The 16273-nt window shown below is 35.5% G+C and overlaps 1 protein-coding gene across 3 annotated transcripts in view; it reads left to right on the forward strand.

Moving 5' to 3' along the window:
* The window catches only part of LOC127959151 (zinc finger CCHC domain-containing protein 7-like), a 37394-nt gene extending 25742 nt beyond the window's left edge, over positions 1–11652 (forward strand). For all 3 annotated transcript variants that reach the window (XM_052558344.1, XM_052558194.1, XM_052558273.1), the window contains exons 6-9: positions 1386–1421; positions 10459–10554; positions 10677–10794; positions 10866–11652. In XM_052558344.1, coding sequence (XP_052414304.1) covers positions 1386–1421; positions 10459–10554; positions 10677–10794; positions 10866–11425 — 810 coding nt within the window. In that variant the 3' untranslated portion in view covers positions 11426–11652. The remainder of the gene's footprint in view (positions 1–1385; positions 1422–10458; positions 10555–10676; positions 10795–10865) is intronic.
* Positions 11653–16273: the final 4621 nt, after the last annotated feature.

The following is a 16273-nucleotide window of genomic DNA, read 5'->3' on the forward strand; positions in this document are numbered from 1 at the left end:
AAACTTGTTTGCATATTTTTACTTATTGTGTGAAGCCTCAAAAAGTTTTTTTCATTTTATTTCCTTTTTTCACTTTTATGTTTCTTCCTCATATGGTTTCACTCTTCACTTTTTTTTTTATTTTAATATTATATTATTATAATTAAATGTTTTTTTTTTTTAAGTTATTTTCTATTTAAAGCCATCTTTTTTTCTCCATGTTTAGTGATTTGTAGCACTTCCTGAAAATTAAATGAATATTTACTCTGATAACATGTTCAAACAATATTTGTGATCCTGGAGCACAAAACCAGTTTTAAATATCTGGGGTATATTTGTAGCAATAGTCAAAATAGTCATGTTTTTTTTTTTTTTTTTATGCCTAAAATCTTTAGGATATTAAGTTAAGATCATGTTCCATGAAGATATTTTATACATTTCCTACTGTAAATATATCAAAACTGAATTTTCGATCAGTAATATGCATTGCTAACAATTCATTTAGACAACTTTAAAGGCGATTGTTGCACCCTCAGATTCCAGGTTTTCAAATAGTTGTATCTCGGCCAAATATTGTCAGATCCTGATGCACACTATACATTAACTGAAACCTTATTTATTCAGCTTTCCGATGATGTATAAATCTTAATTTAAAAAAATTGACACTTAAGACCAGGGTCACATTTGTGCTTAATTTGCCACCAAGCTGATTTGGATGTGTAAATATGAACTTGTTTCAAATTGGTATACGTCTAATGTTCCTCAGTGTTCAAAATACCTTTTATTCCCCCCATCAAAGCATCCAAATTTATTAATCTATTAATTTATTTTTAGCAGTGTAAACTACCTGATAAACACACTGCACTCTTTCTTTTCCTACTATTATGCTTTCCTTTTCAATTCCCCCCCCTTTTCGCTTTTCCACTTCCTGTTCCATTTTCTTTTCCCTTTTCGTCATTTCTTTGTCTTTTTTACTTTTGCATTTTCATTTTATTTTTTCATTTTAGCCTTATTTGTTTTCTCTTTTCATCTCTTCTGTTCTCTTCTCTCCTCATTTCATCTCTCATCGTTTTACAGTTTTATCTTAATTTTCATATTATATATGTACATTTACTTTCATGAACTGGTTTTCTCTTTCAATCCTTCAAAACATCAACAGGTTCATGAATAGTTTCTAAACGGGCCCTAAAAGGTTTGACTTGTCCCTTCTGCAGTACACTTAATCGAAGAAGACAAAACTAAGCTTGGAAATGTATCCTAGAACAGAAACAAAGGTGAAAAGAGTGGATGTCTGCACCACTCCATGGATTTATTTATTTTTTTTACCATAAAGATTTTTTTTTTCTTAACTGTTAGACGTCATGTAAATATTGGGTTTCAACCGTGTCTTTTTCTGTTCTCAACAGGCCTGCCCAGAAATCTGGAGACAGTACCACCTTACAGTAAGCTTTCTTTCCTTAATCTCTCCTACAAAATATGAAGGATAATTTATGCACGAATCCATACAGAATCTCCCTGAGGGAATTCCAGGTGACCGACTGTGTTAAACATCTGAATCAAGGGAGTCATTTGTGACAGATGCATGCAAAGATGTCAGTCAAACCTCACATGCATGCAAACACACACACACTCATGAGCACTAGAGTCATGACTGTGGCTTGCAGAGAAAAGACTCTGTGTCCTGCTGCTTTTGTCTTTGTGTGAACGAGTATAAATGCTGGACTCCTGATGCTTTCCTTCACCACAAAGGGCTGCTTTAAAACTAGCCTTCTGTTAAAGTCACTCTTCAAAAACATCTCGGAGATATTTGTTACTTTTAAAACAAAACAACAGGATTTGTTGCATTGAGTTTTTTTTTTTGCTCAGACTCCTAGAATATAGACCTCAGCCTAAGAGAAAAGCGCAGCTTGTTTGTCAATTAAGAGACGTGATAAAGCATGAAATGTGCTGCCAGCATCTCGCTGCGCCGAGCAGTCACTCGACCCGGCACACACACAGTCTAATTAGCTAGGCTGCCTAATGAAAAGGCCAGATCGTTAGCACTAGCCTGGTGCGCGGGGTGGAGAAAGAGAAAACAGAACGGTGGGGTGAAAAGAAAAGGTTGCATCAGGCCTGTAAAAAGCTGCGTGGAGGGGTAAAAGTCTTTCAAATCTTCCTCACTTCTACCGTTTCTCAGCTTTATGATTTCTTTCCTCAGTGTTGAATAAAAAGTGTTTCCTGAGTTTGTTCTGATTAAGTTCATGGCACCAAGAAAGAAACTAATATTATTAGCAAAAATGTATATATATATATATATATATATATATAATAAAAAACATAATTAAAACCTAATTTCCTACAATAAAACCCAAGTGTACAATGGTCTAATTTAGCTTTACAGGAAAGCTTCTGCTACAGTTTTTCACTATATTAGTTTTATATTGTTTAATTACTGTTGATTGGCTTCTGCTTGGTTAAATTACTGCATGTCTGAAATCTATGTATAACTGGACAGTTTAATTTAACTTTTATTAGATACATTATTTGGAAACATAGTTAAATGTTACATGTGTTTACTACAGTAAAAAGAGTAAATTATGCATAATTGCAAGCAACTAATCATAATCTCTGACCCTATAGTAAGTACATGTAGTTAATTAATATAATTCAGCAATTATACTGTAATGTCACTTTAAAATAAAGTGATTCAATAGTGTGTTGATGTGAATTTGCGTCCAGAATTAAAAATACGATGAGACACAACAAATAAACAAGTAAAGAATAAAGTGATTTACACAGTTCGAAGGAGTGTTTTATGGGAGTAAAATTGGAAATATTATTTCAGTGGTAGCCATAGTTATCAAAAAAAAAGTTTTATCACACACAGTGTCTTAGTGGAGGACATATGTGGACTTCTGAGAGTCTGCAGGCTTTATAATGGTGTAAAATATCATGTGATGGTTTCCTACAGGTCCACTTGGTTCTGCTGGGCTGAGTCCATCTGCATGTGCAGTACTTTCATCCTCTGGGTCCTGCCCTGCTTCTGTGTGTGTGTGTGTGTGTGAAGGTACTTAAAATGAATCACCCTCAACAGACGCCTTTAAACTATTCTGGTGTCTAGAGGGCTCAAAGTTAAATACAGTACAGATAGCCCTGTGTGTGAGTGTGACCGTGTGTGTGTGTGTGTGTGGTGCTTTGGGAGCTCTGGCCTGTCGCCCTATGCTAGACCCAGTCAGGTGTGAAAAGGCATACTGTCAGACCAGTCCCTTTCTACTGGGTCTGTTTATACTGTGTGTGTGTGTGTGTGTGTGTGTGTGGGCAAGGCCTGCACCTGTCTTCACTTACAAACAACCACTCAACTCTGTTAGGTTTGCCACAAAACCCAAAGGAGACAGACTGAGAGAAGTGCGAGTGTTCACTGAGAAGCTACGCAGAGAGAGGAGGATTTACAAAGCATATGTGTTGTCTGGGCCACTGTGTGTTTATTCTTTTCCTTGGTTCAAGATTCTTTTTTTTGGCCACATTATTATATAATATGTTCACAACATGCTTTAACAACACTATAAGGACATCACTTACTCCAGAAGTTAAATCAAATATTCATTAATCTTAAAAGAAATACAGTTTTAGGCGTGTTCTGTACATATGCACAACTGGACATATTTCCATTTTGTTTAGTTGCATTTAGCAACACGTTTACAGAGCTTTTATGTTTTAATTCAGATATTTTACAGGTATGAAGGGGAAACGGGTTACAATCCTTTAAGAGAATATTAATGAGCAATTACCTTTTTTAAAACATCTTTATAAAATCCCTGCTTTCCTCAAGCTGATCAGCTTCGTAATCCTTTACACCGTCATGAAAATGAATTGTTAGCAAAAGTGAAATGAATGAGGAATGTACAGTTCATGGGTTCAAAGTGATCAAGTGATTATAAAGAGAAATTCAACAATAAAGAGAAATGGTTTCACTGTTGATATAAACATTTCTGGATATTGTTCTGTAATATATTTATATTTATATTTATATTGTTCTGACATTGCAAGACCGAGCCAGATATGGTCCAAAAACCTTGTGATGAATTAATTAATAGCAGGAAACTTTACTTTTTCAGTATAAATAATATTTTGCAGGTTGATTGGTCATTTAGCTATATCGTATGCCATCAGAAGATAGAAAGGTCTGGACTTCAAATGTTTGCACGGGAAGCAAATATATAGTTTGTTGATGGCTACATACATGAAATGTGATGTACATGTGGCGCCATCTACTGATTCAGCTGATGTACTGCAGTTATGAGGGTTTGGCTCTTTTTATTTGGGCCCTTTTGCAACCGACTAGCAATCAGATGATGTATTAAAGATTTAAACATCAAAGTGTAATTGTAACTCTACATTTATCTTCAATAAGTATAAACATTTGTGAATGTGTGTGCTGATATTTGTGTGAACGTAAAGACTGAAGAGAAACTTTATCTGACAGTTTATTTAGAGTGTTTTTATCGATTAGACTGCCTTGGGAACAGCTCAGTGAAAATGTCAAAGCAGAGCGCTCGGATAAAGCTGTTCTTCCTCACGGTGAAGCTTTATAAGAGACATCAGAGTTCAGGGGAAGAACAGGTTTTTAATCAATTTAGAAATGAACATGTGTGGGAGCTTGAATTGAGAATTTAGTTTGAATGCATTTTGATTAAATTGATTCTGATTTTATGCTCAGGCGGCATTCATTAGATCTGAAATACAGTCTTATTGTGAAATATTATTCCTATGATCAAAGCTGAATTTTCAGCATCATTACTCCAGTCTTCAGTGTCACATGATCCTTCAGAAATCATGCTGATATGCTGGTGTTTAAGAAACATTTGGTGCACAAGAATCATTTCTTATTACTTTTTTATGCATTTATACAGGATATATTTTTTCAAGATTCAAGATCATCCAAAAATTATATAAATATTTTGTAATAATATAGTATTTGATTATTTTTATCAATTTAATGCATCCTTACTGCATATGTTTTTATAAATATTTCATTTGCATATTGTTTTTCGGTTGATTTATTGGTTGTGTGGTGTCGCCACCTAGGAGGAAAAACTTCAAATGCTTTAGTAGATGTTTGTTGTTTGCCCTTTTGGAACTATTCTGATGTTTTCATTTTCTAATACCATTAATTTATCTCTCTTTGTGGCCTTAAGCAAATATTTTTTCTTTCTTGTCATGTCTTGTTTCTTCTGAGTCATGCTTTGAAACTCAGGTTTTCATTTAAGCAGAAAACATTGGGAAGTCTTTGCTTATAAACCGATTATTTTTCCTTTCAGCTGTTAGATTAGCTTTTTCTGTTTATCAGTCTGGAAAATGAAAATGTAACTAGAAAAAGAAAAATTATATATGGGAAAAATCATATTGCTCCTATCCTACCCATTTTTAAGCATAATATAATTTCTTCTTTTCTTTCCTTTGGTTTTTTTGAGTTTAGTATGAAGTTTTTTTTTTCCTGGAAGAATTGATTCATGATATTGTGACCTCGTTAGATGCAAACCCCTTCATCTCTGATGCAAAGACCGTTCTTAGGCTCTTTCTCTTTTTTCCTTTGCTTCTGTCTCTTTCTTAAACTCACAATCCCACACGCTGTCTCTTGCTCCTCCGCTGGTTTGGACGATGGCTTCTGGTTATCAGTTGGAAGGCAGGCACAGAGAGATTGGTGTGTGTGGCATTGCATGACAGGCCAGGGATCGATAGCATTATAAGGCATGTGTGTATGGCCGAACATCAGTCTAAGAGTGTGTATGTGTGCGTCTTTTGGCTGTCAGTTTCCTGTGTCTGCATTTGAATTACAAAGGCAAGCAGAGCTGGCATGAAAATATAAAAATGTATATCTTCTTTCTGCCCTACATGTCGCATACACACACTTCTTACTGAACTGAGAGAGACAGAAGAGTAAACGGTCTTCAGCTGAGAAACAGAAATGAGTCAGAGCATCCTTTTCTTTATCCTCTTTACATTTCTGAAATATTTTGTCGAGGAACAAACATGAAAAAGATGAATTTAACAGGTTTGTTGACATAGCGTTACGACACTCTTAAAAATAAAGCTTTCAGAAAGGGGTTTCACAGCGATGCCATAAAAGAACCATTTTGAGTTTCCCTCTCAGTGAAAAGGTGTTTTTCGTAGTGTATTTTCATAATCCAAAGAACATATTTCCATAGGAAAGGAAAGCATGGATGCTAAAAGATCTTTGCCAGTAAAGAACCTGTTTTTAAGTTTGCATAGCGGTTGTATGTTTTCAGATAACTTGCATTAGGCTGATATAAAAGTCAAGTCTATTTCTTTAGTTTATAGTACAACTATGCATAAAATGTTTTGGTACAATATTTTGCAAAGGGATGTGTGGTTTGAGGTTTAAATGTAGAAACTGAATTGGCAGCTAAATGTAGGGATTAATTCATGATTTCTGAAAAATGTTCGGAAAACTTTTTTTTTTCTTTTCTTATACTTTCTGAACATATCGGTGACATGCCTTCAGTATTGCCACTTTTAGCCTAAGAAGAACATCATTGGCAAACAATGATATTTTTATTTTTTGGGGTACATTTTGTCGATTAATAATTTTGCCAAGTATTTGGCTGGTTTGGGTTCGTCATGGATAAATAATAGGTCCCTATCTTAATGAGTTTTTCATTTATTCATGCGATTCGTTCAAAGCTGCTGATTCAATATGATATTATCATAATACGATAAATATCCTACAACCCTAGGGCTATCAGAGGTTTTATGCTTGATGTGCTATATATATATATATATATGTATATGTATATGTGTGTGTGTGTGTGTGAATAACGTGAATATATTTTTCAAAATATTTTTACTTGTGTGTGTGTATATATTTACATTTATAATTTAAATGAAATATAAATATTTTAAGTGTAAATAAAAAATATTTCTTATGTATAAAAGCATGTTTGTGTATTTATATATACATAATAAATATGCTCAGTACACACACACACACACACACACACATTATGTAAACAAAAACGTTTATTTTATATATGATTAAACATTTGACAGCACTGTTATATATTATTACTCCTTAATTTGAATGGATTGTATCAGATTGTGAAGTGAAGAATTCAGAGTAAAGAGTTCAGAATGTTCTGGATCCCCCTTAAATCCAGAAAATTGCAAAATAAACCCTGATCTGCTTATCTCTCTCTCTCTCTTTCTCTCTCTTTCTCTAAAAAGACATGTTATAGGTCAATCATGGTTTTTTAATCCATAATCTTTATTAGTTGTCTAATGAGTGATGCCATTTCGATGGATCATCTTATATTGAATCCATGCCGGGATGAAAAGGGTGAATGTCTTTACATGATTTCTTGTCACCTCACCCCTTTCCTCTCTTTCTGGGGGGTTCTGTAGAGTTTTCTATTACATATGCAAAAGTCACCCCAAATCTGCCACCTCTCCGTAATCCACCAAACACACAAAGACTGTTTACACTGTGTGTGTGTGTGTGTGTGTGAATTGTGATGACACTGGAAACAGTTTGAATCTGATGTGGGTTTATGGATTAAGGTTGTGTCCGTCTGTAGCCAAGGTGTGAAGCACTGTTGCCAGGATGGTGTGTGTGTGTGTGTGTAAATGTGTGTTTTATTTGCTTATGCGTGTGATTGTGTAAGCACAAGGTCTGTTTTCTTTGAGGAGGAAAGGGTGGTGGTTTCACTTCAAAACTTCATAGCATCTATCATGATTTTAACTGATCCGTAAGTCCGCTTCAGAGGCTGTTTTGTAGTTCTGGTTGGTTTAAATACGTTTAGTGTTGGTTTCTTTTTTATAGAGTTAGATAAATGCTTAGTTAACCCCCCCCCCCCCAAAAGAAAATTGGTAAATGAATAAATTAACTCGAAGTCAGAACATGAATAATGCACTGAATGCTTTTCGTTGACCAAAATAACCAATTTGACTTGCTCTCTGATTGTGGACCCCTCTATTTACCACAAATTTCTCACTACATTTTTTTTACATCAAAAACAAAAAGCACAAATATTCCTATACTCTATAAGATATTCCTTGAAACAAAATGTCCTACAAAATGTCTTAAATTTACAGTATAAATGTTTCAGGTACTACAGGTTGGTTTATTGGTGTCTATATTTTACAACTAAATGTTAACTGAAAATGAAACACCCTAATGTACATCACCTATTTAAAAAAAATTATATTTAGATTTAAAAAAATATATATTTTATGTGTAACAAAATGACTTTTACCGGGAATGTTTGACTGTAAATTATACGCTCATTAATTTGTTTTACTTGTTAAAAAAACACTCTTGACAGTATTTTATAATAAATTACATATTTTGTTAAACAATTTACAAATTCTCATATATGGCATATATTAAGGTATTTTTCAGTTAACCCCTTAAAAGATTTTTACTGTAGAATTTGTATTATTATTATTATTTATTTTATTTATTTATTTTGCATTATCTAGATTAAAAAGCATCCTTTTTTAAAGACATATTTGATGGTCACTGCTGGGAATGACATGCTACCCAACCAAATAATAAGGTAGCAGCGAGGGTCACAGTAAGACATGTTTTGAAGCTACAAACAAGATTCACGTTAAAATAATTTTAACTACAAATCAATTTGAATGAGAAAATATGATATATTTCAGATTCAAATTTGTCATCACTTTGTTTTAAATTACTCTTAACTAACTGAAAAAGATGGTGCAATTGAAAGATATTTGTGGCTACGAATGTAGTTTTGCACAAGCTTGCGTGCACAACACACACTTTAACTTGTGTGTGTGTGTGTGTGTGTGTGTGTTATCAGAGGCCAACCTCTGCCCCGATAATCCTTTCAGATCGAGGTGATACACACACACACACACACACACTAAAGAGAGGTAATTAATAGTGCCACTGAGCAGCTCTTATGCACAGAGGATTGATGAAGGAGGGGTCGCCCTGTCATCTTTTTTTGTTCCTTCTTTCTGTCTTCCTCCTTTTCCATCACATTCGAGCGTGAGCGTGATAACAAGAGCTCAGGGGCACAGCGTATCTGTGATGGGGGAGGGTCTTCTTACACACCAATTTACATGAGATATCTGCAGGAATGAGAATGAAAAAAGGTGGATAGAGAGGTACAGTTGAAAAGAAGAAAGAGTTAAAGGACAAAGGGACGGAAAGAGAAACAACAGTAAGATTTAGAAGTAGTGTGAAGTGAGCAATAGAAACATTCAGAAATGCGGAAAACAGGACAGAAAGAAAGAGAGACAGCGTGTGGAAAGGAGGAAGATATGTTTAAAATGTGTCTGCGTGCGGGCTTATAGAAAATGTGCATATATGAGTGTGTGTATGTCTCGATGCCCCCTTGAGGAGACATTTAAAGACAATATGTGTGTAGTTCCCGGCCACACACACACACACAGATGCATGCAAACACGTTTCGCACCAGTCGGCTTACCCTCTTTATCCTGCTGTATTTACGGAGAGCGATGGAGCATGAAACGCATTTGGGCTCCTCAGGACCAGATGGAGAAACACACACACACACACACACACACACACACACACATGCACACAGGCATCCAAAGCTGGCCTTATCACCAGCGCATTACTGGGTTTTATTGATACCCTCGGTAATCACTCCCTTAAATCACCTCAAAGAAAAGAAAAATCTAGAGATAATCTGAATGTCTGTGAGAGAGGTGTGGGAGGAGGAGACCGAGAGGATGATGGGAGAAAGAAAGTGTGATTGGGAAATGCAAGGGAGGTTTATAATAATTGAATTGAGTGAAGTCGAGTAATATAACGCAGGTATTGGCTGACATACGAGCACACAAAGGGCACAAGTGCATTCACACGCCTGACATGGCACAAATGCACATAACCGCATCGTAAAAATGGTCCATTGTTGAAAAAAAGCATCATCAACATTCTGCTAAACTTCTCTTTTTGTGGTCCACAAAGGATATAAACAGAGAGTAAATTATGACAGAATGTTCATTCTTGGGTCAAGTGGTTCTCAACCAGAGGACCGGGGCCCACCAAACAACAAAAAACTCTTTGTCTGTTAAGTGATTCCTTTATTTCTTTGAAGAACTGGGGCTCCCACTGGATATGCAATGAAACCTCAAATTAAAAGTGTGTTTTCTATACACACTTCCTTATTAGTAAATCATGGATTACTGGAAGAGTAATGTACTGTACATTAATTGGTTAAAAAACGGGATCGCTGAAGAAGTTTCAATTTGTGGCATGTCTGTAGATTAAAGTTAGTTTTCAATCTGTAAATGGGACTGGGGACAGTCAGACGGCCTTAGGGTCACTGTCGAAATTGTACAGCACTGAGTGTTAATGAAGGAATTTCTCTCTATGTTTCTTGTTATAGACATCAAATACAAGATTTTATGCATTTTGCTCAAAGGAGGCAGGCAAACTCTCATTCTGAAGTTTTTGTGACTCTGTATCTTCACGTTTCTCTGTAGACCACTAATGGACCCCTCCACAAGCCCAGTGATCCAGATGCCTGCAGGAGACCGGCCTACTGCTATAACTGCTCTAAGAAAGGACACTTCGGCCATGTGAGTGGATCAGCCTCATCTATGCTGATTGCTGATTGCTTTCTGCAATCAATAACAACCACAAAAACCACCCAGCAAAACATTTAAATACCATATGAGATTAAAGTGGGTTTTCTCTGCAGGAGTGCACTGAGAGGAGAATGTATAACGGGACGTATCCCACCCTGCCATTCATTTCCTATTATGACACAAAGAAGGACATGAATTGCCGGAATCATCGACTCAAAAAGCGAGCCAAAGGTTTGTTCTGATAAGTTGATTAAGATCTAAAGATTGAGACCTAAGGATTTAATGAAGTGTGTCTCTTACAGAACTTCAGGAAGCAGGATTGATTTCACCTGATGGAGCTTTCATTACAAATACCCCCCATCCGCCCAGAAAGAAACCTAAAACCAGCCACAAATACTCACACAACAACCAGCTCACGCCGAAGAGACGCATCGCACACACACCCAAACACCATCCAGAAGCGCACAAACCGAACACACACTTGAATTTCAAGCAGAACTCACAAACGCCAGGAAACCACAGCAAACCCACGCCACAGAGCAAGGTTAAACCGCAAAAGCAGAGCCAGAAGGAAGCCAAAAAGAAAACGCAATCTAAACGTATCGTTTTAGATGAAGACGCAGACTTTCCTAGAGGCTGTGAAAAGAGCCCTCACACCACGACAGTGTTTTCATCCCCTCGTGAAGACAGTGTGACGCAGAAGAAGCTCTTTGGACTGGAAAAGAACAATGAAAAGAAAACCGATCAAATATCGAAAAAGAACGAGAGGAGAAGGAGAAAGAGACAAAATAAAGCTGCAAAAGGTTCTCCTATGTGTCCCTCCGAGGAAAACCTTTTTCTGATTAAACAAAGAAAAGTATGAAGATTAAAAAAAGCTAATTGTGTGTGGTTGGTTTTGGCCCGTCTTCCTCCATGATATATTAATATTAATATTAAAAAGTGCATTATTGTTTGGGAGGGAAAAAATTATACATTTAGCAAACATCTGGTATTTTAAAAGCAAGTGTCCTGCCTGAACATGATTTTATTTTAAGTACATGCTGACTTCTGTAACATCATGATTAAATTAAAGTTTGTTTGTATTGATAATCTGTTTGAGATCTTTTGTAAATGACTAATATCATCAAAACAGAGAAAAAAAGGTCCAGAGGACTTTTATTTTTCTTTCTCGATGGTGGAGTTCGGGGGCGGGGCTATCTGTTTTGCCAACCAATGGCAGATGTTGGAGTTGAAACCAGTTTAAAAGCAGTCATTTCTGCAGTATTTTTCTAAAATGAAATCTGTGCTTGTCTCTTCGCTTTTCAAACAGGATGTGCATTAATATAACACCAGTAGGTGGAGAAAAGTGTCTTAATCAGACGTTCAATCACTTAAATAACACCGATTCATTCAGAAACAAAACAACACTCTGGTGTTTAGCTCAGAGATGCTGAACCAGTAAATTCTGCTTTGACTTTGTTTAGAATGTTATTGTTGGTGGATCAGAATCATGGCTGCTAACTCACATTGACTTTTCTCACATTCTCACCACACAATGCAGGATTCATTTTCAAAGAGGAGAAAAATATAATATCTCATAATAGATGTTCAAGCAATGTAAGTTCAGACCTTTAGGCATAGGAAATGACAATATTATATAAAGTTATAATGCTCTTTTAGTAATGCTCTTGATCTGTGTGCTGTGATTTCCTTTATTTTAAAAATCTGTTGACAGTATCAATCCCAGTTCTTATTGATTTCTTTAAACTAGCAAAAGAAAGAGTTGTTTACAGGTTTACATTTGCATTTGACGTCTTGCAGTGTGAGTGAGTTTGAATCATGAAACAATCTGGCCCTTGTCTGACCATGAAGCATGTGTGTGTGTGTGTGTGTGTGTCTCATTAGAGTGTTATGCTAAGAGAGACTGATGATGCTTTGAATGACAAATGTTCTAGGAAACAACTTCCTTTTAATTATAGTAGCAGTGTTGCCAAATCTTTAAATCTGAAACACAAGCGATATCTCTCCTCATCGATCAGGTCATGACATTTGTCTGTATCCGTCTGCAGTGTGGGTGAATATCAGCTTCAGTGTTTACATGTTCATTTACTGGGCACTGAATGAAATATGAATCAGAGAATCTGCTTTGAGTCTCATTTAATATAAATTAGAAATGATCGAAAGCATTTTTTTAATATATAGTCATATACACAGCTCGGTTTGAACGAGATGCGAGTGTGTTTGAGTGGAAGACAGCAGTGTCCTCTTGAAGAGCTACGTATGTTTGCTTTTTTTGATTAACTCTTGACAGATAAGACAGCCAATGTTGATTAATTTTCTGAAATCGAATCGTCTTAGCCGTTCAGTTTGATTGTAATCTTTTTATTAATAAGATCTCAGGCAAACACACCTGCCCATGTAGTCTCCGATTTAAAGTGGTCAAATCCCTGTCTTCATCTGTGTGGTGGTAGTCATTACTCAGGACTGAATCCGCTGTGTGTGTGTGTGTGTGTGTGTTACTGTGCAGGGCTGTGAGGGTTTCCAGGTGGATGTTTGCGGTGTGTGTGCAGGGGTCAGGAGCTCATGTGAGCTGTTTAGTGGGACACTCTTTCTTTCCATGCTTTCTGTTGGCTAACACAAGATCCTGGACATTCCCGCTGGAGCTGGAGCTCAACGAATCAAGGAAACACAGAAGACCAGGAACTATTTTGGAAATTGAACTGAATTCCTGCTAGCTCTTCTTTTTTACTTCACTTCAGGATCATTATGATGGCATGCTCGCTCACTCCTCATATAAGGTACAATTTAGTGTCCCATTAAGGATTTAAAACATAAAATGCAGTAGGATAAAATTGTCAAACAATAATTGTACACTACCTTTCAAACTTGTGGGGCCACTTTTGATTTTGATTATTTTTTTTAAATATCACCAATGCTCAAAAAAACAAACAAACAAAGCATCACTGAGCATCTCTCATCCTAACCAAGTTCCTTCAGACCTCTGAACCAGTTCCTCCGTACAGCCTCAAACACCCAGCAGTGCTACCTGTGGAACAGGTACAGTACTTTAGTTATTAGTCATTACATTATGTATCAAAACCTTGCATCGTGTGTTTGTGGTTCTTTCCTCCTGTTTAATTTGAACTAAATATGCTGTCAAAAGATCCCTAGAAAATGTCCGAGACAGAAATAGAAAATAATTGTTAGATTTTCAGTATTTCTGGCTCTGAGACATGAAAACACATTGATGTATCTGATGAACAGTGTTCTGTTTTATAAGATGACACAGGTGACACACACACACACACACCATTCTTGCATTCCAGGCCATTGCAGAGGTTCAATAATGTCTCACTGTTTAAAATCTAAATCAAAACCAGAGTAACCATACTTTTGTGTCTGCATATAAAACCAAAACAGACTGGTATTCTCTTAGCAACAGACACATCACATGACAATGTTATGTGTTCCTGTCTGTCTCTGTTTAATCTGTTTGTCGGATGTGTGTGTGTGTGTCATATCAGGACACAACTGTGTATAATGTCATGGGTATGACACAGGTATTACAAGGAGAGGGTGACTTATGAGGACATAACCCATGTCCCCATTTCTCAAAACGCTTATAAATCATACAGAATGAGTTTTTTTGAGAAAGTAAAAATGCACAAAGTTTCCTGTGAGGGTTAGGGTTAGGTGTAGGGTTGGTGAAGGGCCATAGAATATACAGTTTGTACAGTATAAAAACCATTACACCTATGGGATGAACCCACTTTTCACGAAAACAAAACTTCATAACATTTAATCTATATTTTTTGTCCACTTAAAAGAAATGTAGTTCTATAAACTTAATGTGATGCATATTTGTTGATCTTAATGTGATGCATTGATTTGTTGTAATGATGCCAATAAATTGAATGTGTTTTAAAAACACAATGACCAAGTTTATGTTTTTATCATCAGTTAACGCAGATTCTGAACTAATATTTGTTGTTCCACAGCTAACCATATTTTAACCGCATGTTCATACTTTTTAACTGACACGATGAACACATTTAAGCTGATTTTAAGCAATGTTAATAATGTTATTTAGAAAATGTCATAATCTAAATAAATCCAAATAATAGTACACTTTTTTTTTGTTAAAGTTCAAGAATCTTTGCTTGTTTCTTACCTGCAATGAATTAAGGTGAACGAATGCTACATCTATAAAGCTCCACAAATCAGGTGGTATATTTGATGTAAAAAAAAAAAAAAAACATACCTTTAATCTCTTAGTATCTCTCTCTTTGTGTCTCTCTCTCTGTAGACGAGTCCTGCAGGGATATGTACTATAAAGTGTGGTGGTGGTCCAGGCCTGTTTGTGTGTGATGCTCTCGGGTCATTCAGAAAGACACACTGCGTAGAATCGGGCGATCTGGCTGCCTTGTTGTTGGGATGTGACACCAGCGCTCTTAATTCCTGAAAGATGATGTACAGGTCTCATCATGACATCATCCCCCACCTGAGATGACATCACTGTTCAAAGACTTTAAATATCTGTTCACTGGCCTTTTTTTTTTTTTTTTTACACAAAATGAGAATGCAAATGAATATTTATTGCAAATAAGACAACCATGCCTCTTTTACTTCATTTATCATGTCTGAAAAATGAGCAATGAGAGATTTCAAATTACTCTTTGCATTTAAATGGTTATTTATATGACTAATAATTTACGTCTAAAGATTCAAAATAAACTCTTTAGCATTTGTCTAGATGTTAAGGCAAATACTAACTCTAAAGCTTTATAGAAAGGGTTACAAAAATGACACAAAACCTGATGAGGAAGGGTTCTAATATGTAGGAAAAAAAGAAGAAGAAGTTCCTTCGTACAATAAAACAAACGTTTTAAATCACTCTAAAAACCTTGCTTGTCATATATCATCTTAATCTTGGTCACTGGTGTCATGAAATAACAATTAGGTTCATACATTACAAATAGTTTACCCATGTGCTGAAATGGCCCCTCAAAAACTAAAATCACAAATCATGTGTAAATATTTCTCGATTTCAGTCATGCATACATTCTCACAGAAGCACATCAAAAATAAAAAGCATGCTTTTATATGTAGCTTTTCATGATGCACATTGTTCCAAAGAAGCTTTGAAAAAACTCAGCTGGAGAAACGCACCTCCTCAGGGTTTCTCATATTTACATTTATTCAGGAACAAATAATATATCCAGCCCTGTGCTGCATCCCTTTACAGAAATAGACCACTGCTGCCCCCTAGTGGAGGCAAAAGGACACGTTTAAATTCTGTATAATAACCAGTTTATTATAATACATTTTAAAATATATTTGACCTAAAAAAAATTGTGTTTTTAATTGTTTTACTCACAATTATTTTTTTTAAATAATTTTTTATCCTCAAAAAAGATACTTAGAGTATTAGTTTCCATCCATTTAACTTGTCATAATAATTGTGACATTTTACTCGCTTGCTCAATGTATTGCACTGTACTTCAACATATGCAACATTTCTCATCTTTAAAAGTATACTGGAGGATTTAACATTAAATTAGATTTTCATTTTATTCTTTATGTATTTATTATTTAATATTAGATAATATTAGACCATTCGAAATATACTAATTTATTCTAAGATATTGTTATATTATTTACAACTTCTATTTTCTGGGACTAATAGTCTATTTACATTAGTAAAATAAAAAAAAAAATATCCATTAATCCC

Source organism: Carassius gibelio, chromosome A1 (genome assembly GCF_023724105.1).
Source record: "Carassius gibelio isolate Cgi1373 ecotype wild population from Czech Republic chromosome A1, carGib1.2-hapl.c, whole genome shotgun sequence".
NCBI classification, from domain to species: Eukaryota; Metazoa; Chordata; class Actinopteri; order Cypriniformes; family Cyprinidae; genus Carassius; species Carassius gibelio.